General features: G+C 37.7%; 1 protein-coding gene across 6 annotated transcripts in view; it reads left to right on the top strand.

The window, feature by feature from the left end:
• ADAM22 (ADAM metallopeptidase domain 22) overlaps positions 1-26,047 on the top strand; it is a 209,682-nt gene that overhangs the window by 13,750 nt on the left and 169,885 nt on the right. For all 6 annotated transcript variants that reach the window (XM_074367518.1, XM_074367519.1, XM_074367520.1 and 3 more), the window contains exon 3: positions 25,138-25,214. In XM_074367518.1, the coding sequence (XP_074223619.1) occupies positions 25,138-25,214 (77 nt within the window). The remainder of the gene's footprint in view (positions 1-25,137; positions 25,215-26,047) is intronic.

Here is a 26,047-nt window from a genome sequence, read left to right as displayed (position 1 = left end):
TGTTCTTATTTACATATATATATATTTTTCCACTTTGCCTTTTAAGCAGGCTTGTTTGGGAGAAATTGCCTTCCCTTCCTCCACTAGTGAGGTCAGGGTGTCGAGGTCTGGCTGATATACACCATTTGCTCCTCCTGGGTCACAGCTCAAGGTTTTCTTTCAGTGGTTTCTCTTTCTTCAGATTATATAGCAAGATGCTGCAGAGAGAGCTGCTGCTTCGCAGACCTGGTGTCCAGGAATTTCTAGTGGATTTTTTATGTCTTTGGCGTCTGGCTTGGAACCTGGCTCTGGATCTATGGCAGTCAAGGTCATGCAGGGTAGCAATAACCCAGGGTAGGCTAGAGTAGGAGCAGTTGGCAGAAAACAATCTTGACTCATCAGAACAGGGCAGGAACAGGCTATGGGTACAAGAGGAGGGGAAGGTGAGGCTCAGGGAAATACAAAAATCAGTTCTGGAGAGAAGATCGTGGGTCCGCTGTGCCAGCTCAGTCCAGTATCCTTCTGGCTCAACTAGAGAGAGTGACCTGAAACAATCTGAGGTACTCTCTGAGTTTTTAATCTCAGCTTCTTGAGGTTTTAGTAGTTGGCTCCACTCTTGATCTAGGTCTTAATGTTTTTAAAGAGAGCCTTGGGATTTTTAGCAGGACTTACTCTGATGGCCTCTGGGATTGTTTTCATCCCTCCATGAGCTTTAAGTGTTTGGTTCAGAGGGAGGAACCGTTTTCTCCTCCTCCTGCTCTTTCCCTATCCTCCTCCTCCCCTTCCTCCTCCTCCTTCTCTTCTCCTTCTGTTCTTCCTCCTCCTCATCTTCCTCCCCCTCCTCTTCTCATCTTCCTTCTTCCTATTCTTATTCTTCTTTATTCCTTAGTCTTCCTTCCTCCTCCTCCATCTTAATCTTTGTTGGTCTTTTCCAAAGCTCTGCAGGCTAGTGGGAGGGGCTTTAAGGGGCCCACCCTTCTCCCCATTGTAGAGTTCGGACTGTAGTCACTGTGCATCTCCTGGGTCAGGAGGTGAGGCTCTCTTAAAGATTGATTTCCTAACTTATGCGACAGTTGATGCTCTGAAAAATCACACTTAGTTTGTGCAAAATGAGCAATGGGCTTATTTCACATGGCACGTGGAATGCGTTAACTAAATGTATGTTAATAATCGAAAAGTAGGAGTTTAGAAAATTTGTTCTTATTGAGATGGATAATTTTGGTGTCAGTCTCCATTTGCTATAAATAGTGGGTTATTGTCAAGGCGAGTTTGGTATTACTTGCAGTTTAGCAATAGTTAGGAGTAATTTGATGTGCTTTCTAAGAAAACTTTAGGAAAGTGTTTCATAAGAACAATGGGAAAAATTTTTATAGATGCATCTGCAAATTCACCATTGTGTTAAATAATCAAGGAGGAGTTTTATTGACTTTGATAGAAACTTAAACATCATGGAAGATGATGGAACTTTTGATTCAGGACCACAGAATTGTTCTTATACAGCTGGTTTAGCTATAAATAGTACATTGCTTTTCTTCCCCCCAAACTTATTTCCTCATACAAGTACCTTAAAACTTGGACAGATACTGATTGATAAGGAGGTGGACAAAATTCAAATTGTATTCACTGCTGTCACCAAAAGTGGAGCCATTTCTGACTGGGTGAGGGACTGGAGATGAGGCTCTTTCAAACGATGGCTTGTAGCAACGTTTGTTGGTTCTCACTATCCTCCAGGATGAAAAAAGGGGGAAAAATATTGGTGCTGAGATACTGTGAATTCTCATTTAATTTCTGAGGTAAGTTTAGTACAGTGTCTTTATAGTTCTCAATGATTTTGCATAGACAATGTTCTTTCATAATTAATGAAGGGAAAGTACTATTTATTCATAACTTAACCAACTTTATATGAAATCTACCTGAGATCATTGATGAATGAGTTGATGGGGACATTTCTTAAGTGTCCTGCATATGAAATCATGAAGTTCGCAGTCGTCATAGTGAAGGGAGAGGAATTACTTAAATTTAATTGTAGGGAAAAACATGGCGTGAAGGCATGCATCCTCAACTCCATTTTTATTTCTTCCCTGCTTTGAGCTCAGAGCCTTGTACACAGCAAGCGCTCAACAAGATGTTGACTAGATGACGTCATTGATGCCGTGACTCAGAGAGCTCCCAGACCCTGGGTGTTATGTCAGATTTTCCCTGGTCGATTATTTCTTTTCTTTTCTCTCATCTCTTTCTTTCCTCATCTCTCAGGGAAGGTGCTGTTGTGTTCCTATTGCCTGTTCCGATTTGTCACTTTCCCGTGAACAGAGCCTCACTCTGTTCACTTTCCCTGTGGTCCTTGGTTTATTTTTTATTTTTGTCCTACTCTCTTTCTGTCAAGTGCCTCTTTTTCTCTTAGCAACTAAAGTAAGAACAAGTCTCTGAAAGGTTATTTATATTCAGTGTTGGGAACCATCCCCGCTGCCCGTTGTCGGACTGACTTATTTTGGGATTTGCAAAATGTGTTACAGTTCAACCAGCCTCCCACTCCACTACGTACCTTTAAACCTGTTTTTTATGTGGTTTTTCTTTTTTCTGTTTGTTTGTTTTTTTTGCTCCCCTTAAAGTGTCCCTCATTCAATCCCCTTCTTTTGATGTGGTTTACAGTGTCACTTCTGCTCTTTGCTGCTGGAATAATCACCTTCCTAAAATGATTCTCCTTATTGTCGCTGCTCTTCGTCCCCTGGATTTAAACTCAAAGTTCTGTGCTCAGTCCGCACTCCACACTTGCTGAACGTGTCACTTCTCAGTCTTCCAGGGTGACCCATTGCCAAATGGCTGCAGGATTCAGACTCAGCATTAAAGAATGACAAGGCAGTTTTCCAGGTAGATGTTAAGTTAAACTTGCCTCAGAGGCTTGGCATAAAATTGTTCCTACTTACGTGTGTGTTGGTACAGGGGTATCAGAGCACTGATAACAGAAGATGTCCCCAAGAGATGGACTCTACTGCTGGGCTGGAACTTTGTCATTCATATTCACCACGTATTCATCAGTGTCACATTGACACTGTACCTGAGGCACAGTTGTTCCTCAGCAAATATGTATGGTCTGCCTTTGTTTCAATTTTCCATGTCACAGATGCAGAGAGAAAGTTCTGTGACCATTCATGTTACTGATTTTATGTACTGCTGATGTATTTCCACAAATCACAGTATTTCTTGCCTCTGGATTGTTAAAATTGTTTGTTGGGATGGTTTTGAGCGGAGCATGGGCCTCCTTCCACATTTCTGTCTTATCCCTGACCTCTTTCTTCCTCTTCCCCCACGTGCATTCTTGCCGGCCCAGCAGAGCCGCCCTGTCTAATGCCCAAGTGCTGTGAGGATCCCATTACTGTGGGCACCTGAACACCAGTCGCTGTCCCTCTTCCTTCAGATGTGAGGCAGCTTTTATTAGGAAAAGCAGGGCAGGATGTTAAGGAGAAAACAACAGGAAAAGTGGTGGAACTCGAACGGTGACTGGCATTCTGCTGTTGGACCCCATAAAGCCGCCTTGCGGGCTCCCGGCTGCCTTAATCACTGTGACAAAATCATTCATGTCAGTTTATAGCCCCATCTCTTCCCACAAAAATAAATCCAAGCTATTTAACCTTTGTGTGTGACTTTACTCATCAGACTGCCGTTTGCTGCCTAGAGCTGCATTTTCTTGAAGACAATGATGTCTGTCTTCTGGGATAGTGACATACACTGTTTTTGATGGTTCTCAACTCATATGACATATTCAGCCAAGGAGTTTCCTTGATATTTGTTCTTGCATTTTTGATTTTTTTTTTGAACCAAGCACAACAGCTTTTTTTTTTTTCCTCCCTGTAACTAAGCCCCCAATACTTTCTTGTCTAATATTTTGTTTTATTTTTATTTTCCCCCGATCTTTACCTCCCTGTGATGGACTAACAAATTAATATAAGTTATTTACTTTATTTCTTAGACAGTAGATATTACCCTTACAGCACTATTACTCCATGGAATCTCCATGGTCTAAAAGATCTGCACATTTGATTTAAATCAGAAAAGACACCACTAGAGAACAGTCACTTTGGTATAAGTAGAGACTTTAGGGAGAGATGACACTCTGAGCTGTTTCAAGCACTAATATCTTAGTGAGAATGAAGGGATTGATATGACAGTAGGTTTATGATCAGAAAAGAAAGTGAGCGCTTGTGTTAGGGAAGGGCCCCCCCCCCACATTAAAATGTTAAAATCAAGGAGCTGGCCCACAGAAATTCATTCTTTAATAGTTTTCATGACTTCAGCTAATCTAGTATAATCTCAGGAACCAAATAATTCATATGTTAAAGATATTTATAAGACATTTACTGAAATATAATTTGTATACCATAGACTTTACTCATTTAACAGTGGTATACAGTTCAAAGTTTATTAGTGTATTTAAACAGTTGTGCAAGGCTCTTTATAGTCAATTTTAAACATTTTCATCACCTCAGAAAGAAACCTCACACACATTCCAAACTCTCTCCTGCTGTCTATCCCCACCTCCGGCCCTGGGCTACCACCAGTCTGCTTTCTGTTTTCATAGCTTTGCCTGTTTTAGGCGTTCCATATCAGTGGAATCATAATCTATGTGGTCTTCCGTGACTGGCTTCTTTTGCTTAGCATAATGTTTTCGAGGTTCATCCATGGTGTAGCATGCATTTTTACTTCAGTCCTTTTTATTGATGAATAATACTCCATTATTTATCCATTCATTTTGATGGAGATTTGGATTGTTTCTACTTTTTCCAAATTATGGATAATGCTCCTATGAACATTTGTGTTAAAGTTTTTGTATGAACAACTGAAAACACACACACACACACCCCAAAGATCAAAACAAATGTGTCATGAAACAGTACTTACCCTGATACATGCAGTGGATGCTTTTCATTCTACTCATTTCTGTCATTTTCTAAAAAAAAATCTGTCCATGGTGCACTTAGTGTGATTTCAGAGCCCTCTAATGGGTCAGGATCTGACCCATAATTATTTATTTATTTAATTTTTTAAAATTTTAAAAATTAAAGTATAATCAATTTACAGAGTTGTGTTAATTTCTGGTGTACAGCATAGTGATTCAGTTATACATATATATATACATATTCTTTTTCATTATAGGCTATTGCAAGGTGTTAAATATAGTTCCCTGTGCTGTACAGTAGGACCTTATTGTTTATCTATTTTATATATAGTAGTCAGTGTCTGCAAATCCCAAACTCCCAGTTTATCCCTCCCTACCCCCTTACCCCTGACCCACAGTTTTATAAACTAGCCTAGTACGTGTGAAGCAGCTCTGGTGAAGGTTTTAAAAGACTGAGTCGTGTGCCTCCTGGCAGCTTCCAGCTATTCATTTTTGTTTCTTGTAGTTTTTCTGGCAACAGTATTAGAGACAGCTCTGCAGCTGGGCTACTCATCCCTGAGCTGTTGCGGCATCAGTGAAATCAAGCACGTGAAGGTGCGTGTGGTGTGAAAATTTCAAGACAACTTTTCTTCCTTTTTTTAATTTTAAGAAGCTTATGTTTTGAAATAATTTAAACATACAAAAAAAGGCAGATAGAATAATGTGATGGACACTCTTGTACTCACCACCCAGCATTGACAAAATTTAGTATTTTTTCCTAAAGAAATAAACGTATTTAATGTAGCTCTATGCTCTCCTGCCCTTCCATTCCCTGTTCCTTTCCAGAGGAAATGATCTTGCAACTAGTGGGCATCTTTTCCTGCAACAAAGTTTTTAATCCTTGCCTTTGTACTTTTACTCTGTAAACATTCATCCATAAACAGTATATATTACTGTTTTGTGTGATTTTTAGATGCATGTGTTGACTCTCATTTACGTACATCCCTTTGCCACTTCTCAACATTGATTTTCAATCTCTTATGTTGATCCAGGTAAAATGAATTCATCCCTTTTATTGCTGTCTGGCTTTCCATCTTATAAGCCCACCCTCATTTATTTGTTTATTCTCCCATTAATGGCATTTATAGATTGTTTCTGATTTTTTGCGGTGTATGTCACGGATACACACAGGTGCATGTGTTTCTGTAGGGTTTATATTTAGAAGTGAAACTGTTGATTCTTAGGGTTTGTACCTTCTCCACTTCAGATATTGCTAAATCACACCATGATATACCAATTTACAGTCCAACAGCAGTACATGAGAGTTTCTGTGCATCCCCATCTTTATCCTCACTTGGAATCATAAGACTTTTAAATTTCTAGCAATATTATGGGTCTGAAATAGTGTCTAATTACTTTAATTTCCATTTCTCTGATGACTAAGGAGGTAGAGCACCTTTAGGGGTCTATATTCCTTCCTTTGAATGGTCTGATGAGATACTTTCCCCATTTCTCAAATGTCTTTTTCTTACTGATTTATGGTTGTTTTAACTATGTTGTGGACTCTTTCCTATTATTGGTTATCTCTGTTTCAAATACTTTAAACAATTTTTGTGGTTTATCTCTTCATTCTCATGGTATCCTTCGTTGTAATAGGTTTGAAAAATTTCTTTGGTTGTCATCAATATTCTTTTCTTTGTGATTCTTTGTGTGTTTGTATAGTACTGTACTAGTGAAGAATCTACTCTAGTTTTAGAATAAGTCTTAATTTTTAGTAAAGCTATTCCCTGACAAAGTTTTCTTCTAAGAAAGTATTATAAGATAGTGATTAAGAATTAGAGGACTTGAAATTAGAGTGGTTTCAGTCTAAATTAGACTGCATGGATTCATTGCCTACCTTTGCCACTTAACTTCTCTAATCCTGAGTGTTTTCACGAGTAAAATAGGAATAGAATAGCAACCAACTCATATGTTGTGAAATTTAAAGAGATAATATTCATAAAGCTTGTAGCTGAGCATTCGGCATATAGTAGAAGCTCAGTTCATGCTAGCTCTCTCTCTCTCTCTTTTTCAGCTCCCATCGTGATCATTTCTTGGTATAAAACTAGTGCCCAGTTTCTTGTGTACACAGATAACTAGATTTCTCTGTTTTCACAAGAGCTGTGATTTGCATCAGACCTTTCAGGAGACTAGAACAGTTTGGACTGTGGTGCTAATTGTGAGTTCCAGCTTTGGTCTCACTGTGTTTTTTCTAGGAATTCAACAAAGTTAATCTTATTCCTCCCTCCCTCTCCCCAACATAATAATATTGGTTCAGACATCAGAAGGGACTTGTTTTCTTGAAATTAAATGAGTAACAATGCAGCTCCATTGTTTTGGTGTGGGAAGCATCTCTGCATTAGCTGAGACTTCAGTAGTCTGTATCCTCTAGAGCTGCTCCCAGCTAGGAAGTGAAGAAAGGAAGGGAGGGCATAACACGAAGAGATTAATGGACAGCGAGATAAAAGGTTGGACTCATAGTTCCCAAACCAGACTGAGTGTTGAAATCTACATTTTTAACTTTATTAGAGGATAGGATGTTCTATTTTAGTAGCTGTTTTATTTTCTTTTTTAAAAACATGTTTTATCTGAACAACTTCAAAAGGCAAAAAATCTAAGGGAACTGAGAGTTGAGGAAGAAAGTGCTTCCCAAATTTTATAGAAGGCAGCAGTTCGTATAACAAAGACCATTCCTCTTCTTTGAAGACTTTGCATTTGAAATATATTTATGACCACAACCCTGATTCTTAATATAGCTTTTTAAACAACAGCTTTATTGAAATACAATTCATGTACTATAAAATTCACCCTTTTAAATTGTACAATCAGTGGTTTTTAATATAGCTGTTAATAAATTTTAGTCATTCTCAAATCTCTCTTTTTCTCTTTCTTTTTTGGCTTTCCACTTTTTATCATTCTTCTGGTTTTGGTCCCAAGCTAAACTAGTTGTGATCGTTTAAGTTCCTTTGCTCACCTTCCTGTCGCGATGACTTGGCCAGCATTAGACAGTGCCTTCAGCCCAATGGAAGAATTTCCATTTTCTTGCAGTGGATTCCTATATTTAATAAATATTTTAGCACTTAATCAATCAACCATGTGTTCTGGAATTTCCAACAGTTTTCAACAATCTTTCCAAAATCTGTTATTCCAAATTTAATTGTTTGTGTTATTTCTCTTTCTCAGGAAATAATTGGGTTAGAAGAAGCCCATATGCTTTTCTTTTGGCATCATATGCTCACTGCAGAAAGTGTTCATGGTGTATGATCTTTTTTACGTGGTGTTGGATTCTGTTTGCTAATATTTTGTTGAGAATTTTTACATCTATGTTCATCAGTGATTTTGGTCTGTAATTTTCTTTTTTGGTAGTATCTTTGTCTGGTTTTGGTATCAGAGTGATGGTGGCTTCATAGAATGAGTTTAGGAGTACTCCCTCCTTTTCAATCTTTTGGAAGAGTTTGAGAAGGACTGGTATGAGTTCTTCTTTGTATGTTTGGTAGAATTCTCCAATGAAGCCATCTGTCCTAGACTTCTGTTTGCAGGGTTTTGTTTTTTTTTTTTTTTTTCTGATTCTATTTCACTTGTAGTGATTGGTCTGTTCAAATGATTTATTTCTTCTTGATTCAGGCTTGGTGGATTGCATGTTTCTAGAAACTTGTCCATTTCTTCTAAGTTGTCCAATTTATTGCCGTATAGTTGTTCATGGTATTCTCTTGTGCTATTTTGTATTTCTGTGGTAGTGGTTGTAATTTCTCTGTTTTCCTTTCTTATTTTGTTTATTTGTGTTTTTTCTCTTTTCTTCTTGGTGAATCTGGCCAGAGATTTGTCAATTTTGTTTATTCTTTCAAAAACTAGCTCTTGGTTTGATTGACTTTTTCTACTGTTTTTTTTAAATCTCTATTTTATTTCCTCCCTGATCTTATTATTTCCTTCCTTCTGCTGACTTTTGGTTTTGTTTGGTCTTCTTTTTCTAATTCTTTTAAGGGATAGGTTAGGTTGTTTATTTGAGATTGTTCTTTCTTGAGGAAGGCCTGTATCTCTATGAACTTCCTTCTTAGAACTGCTTTTGCTACATCCCATAGATTTTGTGTGGTTGTGTTTTCATTGCCATTTGTCTCAAAGTATTTTTTTAATTTCTTCTTTGATTTCTTCATTGACCTGTTGGTTTTTTAGTAGCATGTTGTTTAATCTCCATGCTGTCGTTTTTTTCTCCTTTGTTTTTCTGTGGTTGATTTCTAGTTTCATGGCATTGTAGTCAGAAAAGATGCTTGAAATAATTTCTATCCTCTTAAATTTGTTGAGGCTTCTTTTATGCCTGAGTACATGATCTATCCTAGAGAATGTTCCCTGTGCACTTGAAAAGAATGTATATCCTATTTTAGGGGGATGTAATGACCAAGTCCAACTGTTCTATTGTGTCATTTAGTTTCTTCATTGCCTTATTGATTATCTGTCTGGAAGATCTGCCCAGTGATGTTAACAATTAAGATCTCCTACTATGATTGTGTTCCCATCAGTTTCTCCCTTTATGTCTGTTACTATTTGCTTTACGTATTTAGGTGCTCCTATATTGGGTACATATACATTAACGAGTGTAATATCCTTATCTTGTATTTATCCTTTAATCATTATATAGTGTCCTTCTTTATCTTTCTTTATGGCCTTTGTTTTAAAGTCCATTTTGTCTGAAATCAGTATTACTACTTCTGCTTTCTTGTCATTTTCATTTGCATGAAATGTCTTTTTCCACCCATCCTCTCACTTTCAATCTGCATTTGTCCTTCTCCCTACAGTGGGTCTCTTGTATGCAGCATATTGTAGGTTCTTGTTTTATTGTCCAGTCTGCCACTCTTTGGCTTTTGATTGAAACATTTAGCCCATTGACATTTATGGTAATTATTGATAGATGTGTGTTTATTGCCATTTTGAACTTAGTTTTCCAGCTGATTTGGTATCTCCTCTTTGTTCCTTTCTTTTTCTTTTTGTGGTTTGATTATTTTCTTTTGTATTATCTTGGATTCTTTTTGGGTTTTGTGACTCTATTGTATGTCTTTGACTTGTGGTTACCCTGTTTTTCAAGTACATTAACCCATTACTGTATCTGTTTGCTTTAAACTGGTAGTCATATAAGCTCAAACACATCCCACATAGAACGAAAAAAAGAGAAAAAAACTATATTTTCCTGCTCCCCTTTCCTGCCTTTAATGATTTTGATGTCCTCTTTTACATCTTCATGTTTATTCTTTGCAACTCTTTGTAGTTATCACATTTCCAATTATGGTTTTCTCCTTTCTGTAGCACCCTGCTTCTTTTCTATTTAGAGTAGAGCTTTCAATATTTTTTTAGCGTAAGTTTAGTATTACTGAATTCTTTTAGTTTTTGCTTATCTGTGAAATTCTTTCTCTCTCCTTCTATTCTGAAGGATAGCCTTGCTGGATAAAGGATCCTAGGTTGCAGCCTGTTCTTCTTGCTGGGGTCCCTCTGTGCTTCCTGTACTTGGATATCTAATTTCTTCTGTAGGTTTGGGTAGTTTTCAGTCATGATTTCTTCAAATACCTTTTCAGTCCCCTTTGCTCTTTTTCCTTCTGGGACCCCTATTATGCATAGGTTGGCATGCTTTATATTATTTCATAGGTTCCTTATATTGCTTTGTTTGGTTTTTATTTGCTTTTCTGTCTGCTGTTCTGATTGGGTGACTTCTGTTATCCTGTATTCTAAGTCACTGATTCATTCCTCTGCATTGTCTAGTATGCTTTTGATTGCCTTTAGCTCAGCTCTTATGTCTGCTGTTGAGTTTTCTGTTTTTAATTGATTCCTCTTTATAGTTTCAATTTCCTTTTTAAATATTCTCTGTCTGTATTCATAGTCTCTTTTAGTTCCTTCAGTGCTTTGATCCCTCCCTTTTTGAAGTCATGATCTAGTAGACTATTGAGGTTTATTTAATTGATCATTCTTTCAGTGGATTTCTCTTATTCTCTTAACTGGGAGTAGTTCCTGTGCTTCTTCATTTTACTACTATCTCTCTGGCACTATGGATTATGGAGTATCAGTTATCCACTGTGGTCTTGAAGGGTTTTTTTTTTTAAGAGGATGAATTCCTATGTAGACTGTGCACCCCTAATAATTTTGTCACGAGGTCTGTCTTTAGTATGGATGGTTGCCACAAATTTCTTCTGTGTGTGTTGGCAGTTACCCCTTTGACTGTGGATGTGGCTGGTGTTGTGGTGACCAGAGCCTGCCCTGGTTGTTGAGTGGGGCATCCTTTTTGTCCTGTGGTTGTCACAGTCCTGACAGGTGCCAGGTCTGTTCCCCTTTTGTTGGAATGGAGGCTTTCAGACCCATTCCTGAGCTGAGATATGTAGTAGGTGGGCTTCGAACACTTTAAGTTCTTTGTTGACTCTGCCATTGGGTCTGTTTTAGTTCTCACATTTCACTCAATGAGAGAAAAAGCTACACTTTTCTCTGCACCTTCTGGCCCTTGTGCCGTGGGGTATTTTAGTATGTTGGAACCATCAATCATGCCTTTTTATAGCTCCTGTTCTCTGCAGCATGGTTTCACTAGAACTGGAGATTTTTGATTTCTCTTTTCATTTTCCTATCTTTGAATAATGAGGGAACTGATAAGACTGCAAATATTTAATAGACTTAGATTCCTATTCCTTTTCTTATGAAGTAAACTTGCCAGCTTTGCAATTAAAATTTTTCCATTGGTTCTTTTATTTTTCAGGTTAAGGCTCACTAACTGTTTTGGGCAATATTAATATTGTGTGTATGTGTGTGTGTCTGTGTGTGTGATGGAATTATTCCCTATGATTTTATTTGTGAACTGACATGTAAAAATTTTACTCCACTAATGTTTACTGAAGGCTTAATACAGGCAGGCACTGTCTAGATTCTTGGGATACATTAGTGAATTAAAAAAAAAACCCAAATTCTTTCTTCGTGGAGCTTATGTTCTAATTGATAGAAAAAATAATAATAAATGGTAAATTATGTAGTAAATTAGAAGGTGGTCAGTACTGTGGAAGAGAAAAGAAAAACATTGTGATGGGCATTGGGAGTGCAGGGGATTATGAGGAGCATAGGTTTTAATTTTTAGTAGGATGATCCAATAGGCCTTGCAGAGAAGGTGACAATGGGAAAAATCCTTGAAGGATGTGAGATGTGAGCCAGGCAGATATCTGAGGAAGAGCATCTTAGGAGGAGAGAACAGCCAGTATGACCTCAAGGCTAGAGCATGTCTACCAAGTATGAGTAACAAGACTACTACTCCAAAGAAGATGGGTGATGGAAAGTCTCATTGAAAACTGTACTGAGGAAGTATTCATATCTCTGGCAGTATTTTCAGTTTTATTCTGTGATCTCCAAGGAGCATACTGTCTCACCAAAGAAGACCACACAATTTTCATTATAGTGTTTGAGTGTAATCCATCCCCTGACCCTGAAATAATGCACTTGGATTCTTCTTTACAAGACAGTGTTACTTTGGTGCACTGAAGTGTACTTCTCTTTTATCTCTATACATTCATGGATGTGGAGAACTCTTTCTGTACCATGTTTTATCCTGTGTGGTTGGTAGATATTTTTAGTGCTAGCCTGCTATAAAGCTTACAAAGTAGCAAATCATTTCTACTGTGCCTGACAGATGAGAAGCATACTTTCAAGTCATTTTTGGACATACCCTGTTTCACAAGCGGAGGAAATAAGTCTAAATTGCATTAAGAGAGTTCTGTTAGCTATTTAAGAGGGAAAATAAGATGACTCAGCATTGGGACAAACTACAAATAGAGAATGAGAAACTGTCTCAAAAACTTATAAAATAGGCTCAACAATCATTTTTTCAAGATGGTTTTGAGTAGATGTCTGTTTTCTCACAGGTGGGGAATGAATCACATAACTCATTGTGGGTCCCTAAAGCACAAATTTCTGTTCTTCTCCCTCTGAACTATAAATAATGTGTATTTCAAGCTATCTAGCCAAATGGCTACAAACTCACCAAAAAGTGTTGATTGAATACAATGAGTACAGGGACACAGGTAAGAAATTTTTAAGGAGAATCGGTAGAATGCATGTGCTGGTAAGGGTTATACCTTTTATAACCATGATAGTGCCTAGAGAAATAACAAACAAAAAAACCGAGAGAAATAATTGATTTAACTAACTATAAGAAAGCAATCTCTATTATGGTTATATTCCTAACTACTTTCCATTTTTGACTAATTACAGTTTGTAAAATAACATTTGTTCATCTCATTATCAGATCAGAGTTGTCAGACTTTTATTTTATTGAAGTATAGTCAGTTCACGATGTGTTAATTTCTAGTGTACAGCAAAGTGATTCAGTTAAACACACACACACACACACACACACACACACACACATATATATTCCTTTTCATATTCTTTTTCATTATAGGCTACTACAAGATATTGAATATAGGTCCCTGTGCTATACAGTAAGGCCTTGTTGTTTATTTTATGTATAGTAGTTAGTATCTGCAAATCCCGACCTTCCAATTTATCCCATCCCACCCCCTTTCCTTCCTGGTAACCATAAGTTTATTTTCTACATCTGTGAGTCTGTCTTTGTTTTGTAAATTAAAGTTCATTTGTGTCTTTTTATTTAGATTCCACATATAAGTGGTATCATACGATATTTTTCTTTATCTTTCTGGCTTACTTCACTTAGAATGACAGTCTCTGGGTCCATCAATGTTGCTGCAAATGGCATTATTTTATTTTTTTGTGGCTGAGTAGTATTCCAGTGGAGATATATATATATATATATACCACAAGTTCTTTATTGAGTCATCTACCAATGAACATTTAAGTTGTTTCCATGTCTTGGCTATTGTAAATAGAGCTGCTTTGAACATTGAGGTGCATGGATCTTTTCAAATTAGAGTTTCCTCTGGATATATGCCCAGGAGTGGGATTGCTCGATCATATGGTAAGTCTATTTTCAGTTTTTTAAGGTATCTCCATACTGTTTTCCATAATGGTTGCACCAAATTGCATTCCCACCAACTGTGTAGGAGGGTTCCCTTTTCTCCACAGCCTCTCCAGTGTTTATTGTTTGTGGACTTTAGAATGATGGCCATTCTGACTGGTGTGAGGTGATACCTCATAGATTTCTAGTTTTAAATTTGTAAGTGATCTCATGCTTTGTACAAAGTAAGGTACTATGTGTTGAGAATACAGAGATTCCTGGTACAGAGTTGAGAGTGGAGACTGGTGTAACTGGCAGGCATGGACCTCCAACAGAGAGGAATGGAGGAATTGTTATCTGGAAGTGACAAGGGAAAACCAGGACAATTCTGACTTCTGGATGTAACACAAAATTCTGTTCACATACACTTGGTCAGACTTTTGCGGCTCATGTGGTGTAACGATAAATTTCATTGATGGAACTAGACTGTTCTGTGTACTTTACAGGCATTCAGTCTTCCCAGCAATCCTTGGAGGTTAATACTATTGCTCCCATTTACTAAGTGGAGAGACTGAGACACAGGGAGCTTAAATGTCTTGCCCAGGATCATTCAGTTGGGGATGGGGTGGAGAGAGAATTTGAAACAGGTAAGTTGGCTCCAGAATCTGCAGTCTTAGCCACCATCCTTTGCTGCTTTTCTTAAGCTAACTGCAGAGATTTTAAAACAGAGGGAAAACTCTTTAGGATGTGAGAGTTTCTCACTGGGCTGTATAGTTGCCTTGTATAAGAGTAACATGTCTTTTACCAGACAGTCAACATCTGTGGGCAGGGACTGTATCTTTCACAGAGTCTGCTGTGGTTCTCAGGGAGTCTTGTGCTTATGATAGAGGTTCAGGATATCTTGGTGGTAACAGAGGTGGTGGAACAGGCAGGGAAGGCCAGAGAAGGACAAAGAGGGTGGCTGGGTGGCAGTTTGCTGAGGATGCTGATCTGGGGAACATTTTCAGTCAGGAGGTTTTGCCAGGAGGCTGCTTCCCAGAAACTCAGTGGGGGTAGTTCAGAGTGACTACCTACACACTTCTCAGAAGTGAAGAAATTCTCCCAGGGTATCATTTAATAAATTAACTGAAAGTGAACTCTGTTTGACTTCAGAGTATTCATTTGCTTCAGAGGAACAACAACAAAAAACTCTATAAAAATATTATAAAATGAACAGAAAGAATGACTGTGGCCAGGCTTTTTCCTTTGGAGAAGAGAATCAGGATGTCTTGTAGGAATCCTTTAATCCAGCATGGCAGATGCACGCAGGCCTCGTTAAACTGCTCTCATTTGCTGCCAATAGAGGCAACAACTAGAGAGTTTGGCTTATTCAGCTTTATATCAAAACACATCAACAGCATAGAGACTTGAGTCACATATGGAACATGGGAAACAGTTCAGTGCCCCTGCGTACTTGCTCTTTTGTTGAGGCCGAGTTTAAGCAGAGGAAGGAATGAGTAGCTCTAATCTAGCAAGTGGCTCCTAAACTCTACCGTCCTGCCTTCCCAAGGTCATGGCTCCTTGCGGTCCTGTTTGTGTATCCTTTCTGTTTCCGACACAGAGGAGGTCAAGCTCCATCAGCCTTTCATATGATACTGTTTCTTTCAACAGTTCAGTTCATGCCAGTGAAGAAAAGAGTGGTGAGACTAGGATTTTATTTCCTTTTGATATTCAGACACAAAGTCATAACAATAGTTAGAAATTGCCAAAGTACTGTTGTGGTTTTTTTCTTGTAGTGAAGACATATTTCAGGGCTAAGGGAGAGTCTACATTTGATTCTGACTTTATATCATTAGGCACTGTTAGCTTGTCCTAAGTCTAGAAAACCTTCCAGTGAGGATCTATATCCTGCCTCCCTTTTAGGGCCGCAGGTATTCCTTCTAGTAGAGCTTTATAGATTTGGATTCACCAGCACCAGAGCTTCCTTGTTTCAAGTAGTGTTTATTTTCCAGGTTATAGTTGGCTACAAGCTATCCCTGCCATAATGTATACACATGTGCACACACACATGCATGTGCATGTGATTTCGGACGTACAGTGAACAGTGTGACTTGATTTGATGAGTTTTTCTGTCTCTCCTAAAAATAGTATCTCTTAGAATTCCTACTTTAAGAGCTTATTTACAGTCAGTGTATTTTTAAAAGGCATTTCACTTTTCTAAGGAAGGTGTTTAGTGCTCAGAATGAGGTGACACAATTGATCGATTTATTGTGGGGCTAATGGTGACGAGCTCCACTAAATAATGGAAGTGTACGTTAATCTCTCGACTCTCTTTCATTACTCTTATCTGACAGAATAATTTTATTATTTTGCTCCCCCTTAGATTTTTCCTAGTAACATGTTTGAAAATTCTTACTCTGTAACTTCTTTAGATTTGGATGTTTTGAAGTCAGTTTCTCAGAAAGACTATAGACCAGATACATGCAATGCAGCAGATAACAAAAACTTTCTTATTCGGTATTTGTGTTTTCTCACAAATGTGCATCGTGAATGAATTCTTTTGATTTCCCTGTAATTTAATCACAAGGAGTTACCCTTCAAAGCAGCTTGAGACACCAGCTGGCAGAATGTGAAAACCCATCAATTTAAGAATTTGAGGGGCAGATTGTTGTACAGAATCTCTGGAGCAGATTCCTGTTATGTGCTAACCTATGCGTGAATTGAAAGACTCCATGGTTTTGTGACTTGGTTTCCCCTAGATATTTGGTAATCTGCATGTTTCCTCTCAATCAATCAATCAATCAGTCTCTCTCTCTCTCTCTCTCTCTCTCTCTCACACACACACACACACACACAAGTACACACATATATCCATTCCTTCCTTCACTTGATAATTGTGGTAATTAAGATAACTAGTGTGTTCTTCCTGCCAGTCTTCATTCTAGCTACTTGGGAAACCCCCCAAAATAAATATTTTTGCAAGAATTTGCATCTCTGGAATTCTCTCATTTTGTGTCCCAGTAAAGAAAGCCTTTGGTGGGTGACTGTCGAGTTACAGATAAAAAATCATCTTTTGAATACCCTTGATGTTAGAGACTTACTGCTTTTTTCTTCTTCTTTTAAGCAGGAGCTTTGCTCTTACAATGTTTTACTTAGATTATTACTTGACTATGTTCTTGGAAAACTCCTGAACACTAGCGATAGTAAAGAAAGAATCTGGTCCTTTTAATGTTCATTATGGATATGGATATGGATATGTACATGTGTGAGCAGAAAGTCCTCTAGAATTACATAGTTTTAGTCTTTAGTTCTAGGGGAGAAAGAACTTTCTTACCCTAGGTAAATTCGTTTCCTAAAGAAAATGCTATGGAATTCTTTTTTTTTTTCAATTTAAAAATTTTTTTCTTAATTTTTTTGGGGGGAGGTAAATAGTTTTATTTATTTTTATTTATATTTTTATTTTTTAATGAAGGTACTAGGGATTGAACCCAGGACCTCATGCATGCTAGGCACATGCCCTACCGCTGAACTCTCCCCACACTATGGAATTCTTACATACCAGCTGTTTGTCATGGGATTTTGTCCAGTGATAGTTCTGATTTTTCTTTCTTCAAACACCTGGAGCTGGCCTTTTCAGTGAAGTGAGCCTTAACTCTCAGATGCCTCTAATATCTATATAAGGAAGACGAAATTAAGCCAGCAAGCAAACAAAAATCCATTGACATAACAGAACTGGGTGAAGTGAATCTTGATGCAAAGAACTCACCATTCTGAATTTTATTCTTTGGTCTGGGCCTGTTTCTGATGTTGCCTCCAGGAGAAACTGTGACCCAGCTGGCAGAGACAATCCTTATTTCCAGGCCTGCTTTTAAGTTATCTGATTTAGAACTGAACTGACTAGTTATTTATTTGATAATATAATAGCTTAACTGGCTTTCCCTTCCTCTCCTCTTTTTACCTGTCTTTTATTTAGTGCTCAGTAGTGCCGTTGTTCTTTGCAACAAGCTTTTATATACTCTTTCACCATAAACAAAAACTTTCAAGTGTTTTTCTCACAGCGTTCAGTATTTCATGCTATTTTCACTTCCCATTTGGGGAAAAACATGATGAAGCATCGAAAGTTTTAATAACTCCAAAAATCAAATGTCGAGTCAGCAGTGGAGCCAGGAAGACCTGTAATCTTTCCTCCAAGTCTTTCTTGCATTAAGGAAGAGTATCGGTTTTCCAGTGCTGGTTCATCTGAGGGATTTTGTCTGCTGATTTTATTGCATCCAAACGTTGGGGTTCCTTGCACTCAGATTTCATTACAGCTCCATATGACTACATATTGTATTGTTCTCAGGCTGCTAAAGAACTTAAAGTTCTGCTTCGACTTTCAGGCTTATGTGAGTAAGCATTTTCTTGTTCAGGCCTGAAAAGAAGGCCTAGTAATGGGCGGTTAATGGCCAAGATGATGGAGAGACTGATTTATCAGAAGATAGCGGAGCATAAATAGGTAATGAGGCTGCCTGACTTCCTGAATGGAGATGAGAGAATCAGAGCTGATGCCAGTGATGGCACAGCCCCTCCGCCCTCAGGCTTGTTGGAGCAGGGGCCACTGGAAGAAAGAGTCCTAGGCCACCAGAAATCACAGAATCTAGAGCTTTCAGTGATGTCAGACTGGAAACTCAGCAAGGCAAATCCAGGGATGCCTCTCAAGAACTTATCTAAGAAAAGTCTTTTTTTGTGTGTGTGGTATATGTGGCTTCACCTAGGAGTTCCTGCACTGTTCGTCTGAGGAGCACTTCCTCAGTCCTCTGTAACCTGGCAGTCAGAGGGCTGCTGTTGTATCTTGTATATGTATCTATTACTGGACTTCCAAATAGTTTGTAAAAATTTGTGTAGCATCTTCCCTTTTTGATGAGTTTCTGGCATGCAGGGGACTCTTCTTTGTATCCCCAGGGCCTGGTGTGTTTCCTGAGATCAGGGCCCCACAAAGCTTGAATGGATTGTAACTTATCCTTTAGTTTTCACAATAGATCTACAGAGTGTGTATTATTATTTTTGGTCTTTAACAGACAAGGACTTTCAGTTCAGAGACATTAAACAGTTTGCCCTAGTTTGTTCCATTCATAAATGGAAGATTCAGAATTCAAACCCTGTTCTGCCTGACTTTAAAGGCTGTGCTTTTTGGTTTATTTTCTTTCATTTTGTTTTAAAATGTCCTGTTGCTGGACGCTATTTGTTTCTTGCAATACTAAATGCAACAGGTTTGATTTTAAGAACATTTTTGTTAAAGACAGTGTGTATATTCAATGTAATACATGATACAGATTATGACAACTATGGACATGATTGAGTTGATCAGATGGAAAGGGGGAGGTATTTAACATAGAGATATAGATACAGAATTATGGATAGAAAAACACTAATGTTCTTGCATATTTTATGCTAATTTATGTATTAGGTAGATCTGTTGGGTAGAATCCTCTGTTAACAAAAGCCATTGTAATACAGTTCTGCATCATAAAATTAGTTCTATATTTTAACTAAGTAGCCAGGAGAAAACTATATTTTTGATGTGCCTACAACAAATTCTAGAATGAGGAATCTTCTTGGTAACAGACATGTAGTAGTCTCTTTGACCTCATTTGTCAGAAGTTCACATAAGGCAATGGAGTAATTACAGTGAGCTTATGGTGATTCTTCAATTGCCTTTTCTGATGTAGAAAAACAGGGATGATAGACAAAAGTAATTACTGGTGTTTTGTTTTTTATTGAACTCAAAGTATTGGATGCTGAGAATTACATTTGTATGTTTAAAAAAAAACTAAATAGAAGCAATCAAATAGAAAAGAAGAATGTAGGATGCTGAGTAGCTAAAGATTCTGTTACATGCATGAAGTCTTCTTTTTAATTATGTTAATTATTTTCAGAATTATCCTGTTGCATAATGCCATTTGATTGGTCATTCTCCCACTCCACTGGTATTCATTGATTCATTATTCAGGTTGGGCTTAATTAAAAACCCAAGCTACCTTGTCTTTCTCTTGGTGTCAAAGGTCTGATTCTACCATGAGAGTTTTAGTGTCATCTTTGCTTTAAAAAAAAAGGTAATATATAAGGCAAGCTTGAAAAGTTCATTTGTATCTGCTTTTTGGAATATGTAGGTTGGCCCTGGTTCACTGGCTGTAGGAGAAATAAGGAGAAAAAGACAGGCTGCGAGAAAGCAAAATGCATAAGGATCATGGGGGGTTATGTTAACTTCACATGTAAATTTAAGCTGTTGGCCATGAATAATAAACAGGCCTCATTCTGGGGATTCTATCAGGTTCTTCCGGTCCTAAAATTCTATGATTCATTTTTGAAATTTGAAATTCAAATTATCCTTATGTAATTATATTGATTTATTAAGTTTTCTTGCCATCTGGATAGTTATTTTATATTTTTTCATTTTTCTCCCTCAATCTTTTGTTTCACAGCTTCCATAAAAGTCAGCCTCACGCCTAGAACACACACACACTTCACCATACCTGTGTAATTTTTTTCCTAACATATGGATTTCCATGTATATTGTATACTATAGTTCTTTATTCCTAAGGCTGTCATCAATTTGGCCTTAGAATGTGTGCTTTATATCAGATACGGTAACATTATTGACTCTTCTGATGAAATCAGAGTTCCAAAGATTTTTTTTTTCTGGTTTGATTTTCTTTTCATATCTAAAAGTGCTCTTTAGAGCATTTTCATGGCTCTAAAAATGCTCCTATTATACTAATTACTCCTTAGAACCAAGTAAAACCTGCAGGCACCTCCAGACTGCAGAATGAAAGCAAGGCTGAAGCGTGATGGGAAAGACGGCCTGGAAGTGAAATGCCTGCTCTGCTCCCAAGCAGTGTGATTTGGAAACAATTGCTCACACTGCCTCAGTTTCCTTATCTGTAGAATAAGGATGTATAGTATATGAACTCTAGGAATTCTTTCAGTATTATTTTGTGGTAATAAAGCATTTGGTTAATAGTTTTAAAAATCATTCTCATGTCATAATTTGAAAGTGCATTTCGCTAATAATTTTCAAATGTCTCTGACAGCCATAACTACCCTTTAATCTTGGAGTTAAAGTGAATAATATTAGAATTGGGGGCAGTATATGTTAGGCACCCTCCCACAAATATAAAAAGGAAAATCCTCGTATTATACTAGTTGTCTCTTCTTAAACAGTTTCTTTTCCTTTGAGCTAAGAAGGTAAGATCTAGGATTAACTTTCTGAGAACCATCCTGGCTCACTTCAAAGGTGTTGAGTAATAAGCTGGATTGTTAATATCACATGAATTCAGTGTAATTCTACTTAATTTATTATTTCTCCAAGATATCCTAAAGCAGGAAATGTGTTTTTTCTCTTTGGACTACTTGTTAAGTCTCACATACGGGGATGGCAGGTTCCTAAACGGTAGAAGACCACACAGAATGCCAGGAAACCACGCTAACGTGTATTTTAGTGATCACCACTGCAGGTTGGTTTGGCTGGGAAGTCCTGTGTTTGGAGTTTGATCCTTGTGTCCTCATGAGTGTCAGGTCTACTGCTATCGGTGCCTTGGTTTTAACCAAGCCATGGAGGAAAGTGACACTGAACACTGATGCAATTGACTCGTTATCGGGGCTGCTTTTCTAAATGTTCAGAGACACTGCAAGTGATGCTGCATTAGTTTCCCATTGCTGCTATAACACATTACACGGCAAACTTGGTGTCGTAAAACAGCTAAAATTAATTTTCTTAAAGTTTTTGAGATCAGAAGTCTGAACTGGGCTTAAAAGGCTAATAAAATGAAGGTGTTCTCAGGGCTGTGTGTCTTCTGATGGCTCTAAGAGAGAATTGTTCCTTGCTTGTTCCGGTTTTTAGAGGCTGCCAGCATTCCTTGGCATGTGACCTTTTCCTTATCTCATTTTTATCTTACTTCCATCACCACATCTCCTTCTCTGACTCTGAGCCTTTTAAGACTCTGGTGATTACACTGGGTCCAATTGGATAACCTAGGATACTCTCCCCATCTCAAGGTCCTTATCTTAATCACATCTGCAAAGTCCCTTTTGCCGTGTGAGGTAACATGTTCATATGTTCCAGAGGTTAGAGTGTGGGCATCTTTGGGACCATTATTCTGTCTGATATAGATCCCTTCTAATCATTCAGGTCATCACCCAGTTGTCACCTCCTCAGAGAGCCTTCCATACCACCTAGAACCCCACCAAGGCTGATTACCTGCTTACCCTGTTTTATTAAATCAGAGAACAGTGTATTTATTTTCTAAATTTATTTTTTATTTAATTGTTCACTTTATTTACTTGTCACTTTCTGTCTTCTTCCACTAGAAGGTAGACTCCACTAGAGCAGAAACACAGTCTTCTTCACCACCTTGTCCCCCAGATGAAAAGGGTTCCCACTTGGTAGACTCTTATAAGATGTTTGGTGAATGAATCAATCTGTATACAGCCTAAGGAAGCCTGCCTTACATTAAAACAATAAACCTATTCCTATTACTGTCAATAATGCAAACATTTTTCACTAAACAGCTGTTAAACCTGCCGTCAATAGATATTTCTTTTGAATTTAAGTAATGGGTTTTTCTTTGAGATACAGATGAGATCAATAAAATAAAACACCAGATGTAAACTGAAGCTGCAGGAAAAAGAAAATACTAGAATTGGACAGAATTAATGCAAACACTAAATATCTTGATAATAAAGAAGAGCAATATTACTTTGATCCACGCTGTAATCATGATACCATGATGAATAACATGTGTCCTCTGCCCTGTTCACCACAATGAATGTTGAGAAAGGATGGAGGAGAGAGAGTTTCATTTAAGTGAGACATCAATTCTGGTCAATAGAGCTTTCCTCAGGCTGTTCCCAAAATACGGTTGTTAGCACTTCAGGAAACTCAAATAGCTTTTAGACAAAAGAAGAGATATCCACTGAGAGGGTATTAGGAACAGTGCTAATGTCAGGACTGCATTTCCATAAGCAGGTAATGTATAGCTGTTCAGTTGTTCATTTACGCATCCAGGTGATTGATCAAACAAACCCTCGTGTGAGTTAGTCAGTCAGGAAATACTTATTGAATACCTGATACTGGTCAGTACTGATGCCCTCATATCAAAACAAACATATTGAGGAAGAGGAGAGAAGGAAGCTGGAGTGGGTTGGAGAGACTTTATAGAAGAGGAATGTTTGGACTCAATTGTGTCCCCTCCAAAATTTATATGTTGAAGTCCTAACCCCTAATGTGACTGTACTTGGAGACAGGGCCTTTAAAGAGGTAATTAAATGAGATGAGGTCATGAGGATGGATGCTAATCCAATATGGCTGATGTCCTGTAAAAGGAGAGAGAGGGTGAGATGCCTGTGGTGCACAGGCATAGAGAAAAGGCCATGTGGGGACACAGTAAAAAGGGGACACAAGCCAAGGAGAGTGGCCTCAGGAGAAACCAATCCTGCTGACACCTTGATCTTAGACATCCAGCCTCCAGAACTATGAGGAAGCAAATTTCTATTAAAGAAAGACTAGGCCATCTAGTCTGTGGTACTTTCTTATGGCAGCCCTAGCAGACGAACATAAAAAGGAACTTGATCCAAATCTTGAAGGATGGTTAGGGCCATTTCTGGGAAATGGCCTTGGTGAAGATGACTACCTAAGGGTCTGGTTTGGAAGATCACTCAGTATAGGTGATGAATGGAAGCTACAGAAAAGGTTGGAATGCACGTAGCTTGTTGAACTAGAGTAGAAGAAGAGAGAGCTGAGTGTAAATGGGCTATGGGTGGGTCCTTGGGGACCTGTGTGCCATTACGTCTCGGGTGGGGAAGGTGATTGAGGAGGATCTTGACATCCAGGAAGAGAACGTTTTTATTTGATGTAGGAGGAAATAGAAGGCTTTCATTTGGGGTTTTGGTAAGGAAGGAGTCTGTTTTGTAAAGATCAGGGAGGCTATGATCTGTGGCAGACATGGGAATGAAGAGTAAGTTGTGGCTCTAAGAACTGTTATAAAAAGAAAAAAAAAATGCCAGAATTTGGTGATAACCTGGGTGTTAAATTGGGAAGAGTGAGGAGTTAAGGTTGAGTGTTTAATATGGCTAAGGGATATCCAGATAGTTCTTCATCCTTGGGGTTTCCTGAGGATTGGAATATGTTAGCAACTGAGGGGTGCCGTTCTCCCACTCCCATTTATTTCAAAGATTTAAAAACAGAAGGTTATCCTTTGTTTCCAGAAAGCTTTATGATTATTAATTAAGCTCTTTCCTTTCTCCTGATACCAAAGCTTACTTCGTGTGAAATTCCCAGGTATGACTGAGGTGCCCTATATTCTCCCCAGAATCTTAGGATGTCCCTTCCTAAGAAGCGCTGGTTCTCAGGGAGCAGCACCACCATCTGCCTCACATGCTATATAAATACAGTTGCTCTGATGGTTCATATCTCTAAAATAGTGTTTGTGTCTTTCTCACCATAGGATACACATATATTTTAGAAATTTTGGATACCACAGACACATATAAACAAAAAAATCAAATAATATTTAATCCTACTGCTTAGATATAGTTACAGGTAATGTGGGGAGTCAGATGGAATGAATAGTTTTGCTTCCTCCTTTCTTTTCAGTTAAGGCACATGATTATTCAATATACTGATATTAATGTGGGTAACAAATATATATTTTAAAATTTAGGGTCATTTGTGATTTTTTTCTGTGAGTTCCTAGAACGGCATAAAAATAGTGATTTTTTTTTTTATCCAAGAAAATTTTGATAGGTGATATTTGCAGTAGTTGGGCAGAGGTTCAGTTTTGCTCTTAGGAAGATGTGGAAACCTCTATGAAATCACGTTTGGCAAATTAGAACTGAACTATTATTTTTAAAGTGTACATTTGAGATAGGATGAAAAGGGTTTTTTTTTTATTTTAAAGATTTTTAAATGTCTTCCGTGTAAACAGATCATAGTCACTCTATTAACTTACTCTTGTATTGAACATATTTTCCCTGTTTTTTTTTTTAATGTACAAAGTTTAATTTTAAAGGAGCCAGTCATCTAAAACAATAAAATGCAGTTCAGTCTTTTTGAAAATGAAATGTTTAGCCCCTTGAGATAAAGCAGAAAGGGAGAGTACTTGCCCTCCTTGATTAAGTGGTACTTTACTTCACATTAGTGAATGGCTTCTGAGAAGGTGCAAATTTTACTTTGTTTTAATTGGATTTCTGTGTTGAATTGGTTTTCTAATTTATGATATTATAAAACTTTCAAATGATAAGAAATGCTTATCAAGTGATCGCTATGGCCGAATAATAAATACCTTTTATCTTTTTGATAATGCAGTTGACTCACGTTGACCAGGCAAGCTTCCAGCTGGATGCCTTTGGAACATCGTTTATTCTTGATGTCCTGCTAAACCAGTAAGTCTTTCTTGAGCTGCACTCAAGTGTTTTCAGATACACATTGAATCCACTTTCTTATCCTTCTGTAAAGTTTTGCTTTCTTACTATATTTTACTCCATCTTCCTATGTCAGTTAAATACTATGTTTAAAACTATTATGTCTATTGACTGTAAGTTATAAAGTCTGGTAAACAACAGGAAATGGATATCCATTTGAAATTGAACGACTGTAACAGATTTAAGAAAGTAAAATTCAAGGAAAGACTTACTCCAGTATTTTTCATAAAAGTATATATATATATGAATGACAATGAACTATGAAAATAATACATTGCATATTAAACATCTTTCTTAAGAACAGCAGAAAAGGAAAGGTACCCGTTTTGCTCAATGATTCAGAAGACTGATCCAAATAATGCCGTTAGATACTTTGAGATTTGGGAGTTGATTTTGGTAAGGTTTAGGGTACTGGGATTATTCTGTAAATACAATAAAATTTTGGGAATTGCCATTTGTCTACCTGGAATTTTAGGTTTGGAATAGTAGAAATTTAGGTTTGGAAGTGGCTTTTGATAAATCATTGGATTTAATCTCTTCCCTTTGTGTAAGTATAGTTCGTAATAAGTCTTAGAGGACACTTAGCTGTCTGTTTACTTTTTTAAAAAAGCATTAGTCTTTCACTTTTTATCCTGAGCAAGAAGGGCTCTGTCAGCCAGTGTTTCTGTGCTGAGGAGCACTGGTCCACAGCTGTGCTGAAATCAGTTGTACAACAGCTCAGGAAGAAAGTTTGAGGCCAGAAGGACAGAAAAGGTGAACAGAGAGTGAAAACTAGAGCTGAAGTTGTCTGCAAT

This window comes from Camelus bactrianus, chromosome 7, assembly GCF_048773025.1.
Source record: "Camelus bactrianus isolate YW-2024 breed Bactrian camel chromosome 7, ASM4877302v1, whole genome shotgun sequence".
Lineage (NCBI taxonomy): Eukaryota > Metazoa > Chordata > Mammalia > Artiodactyla > Camelidae > Camelus > Camelus bactrianus.
This window is presented reverse-complemented; position numbering and strand designations above follow the sequence as displayed.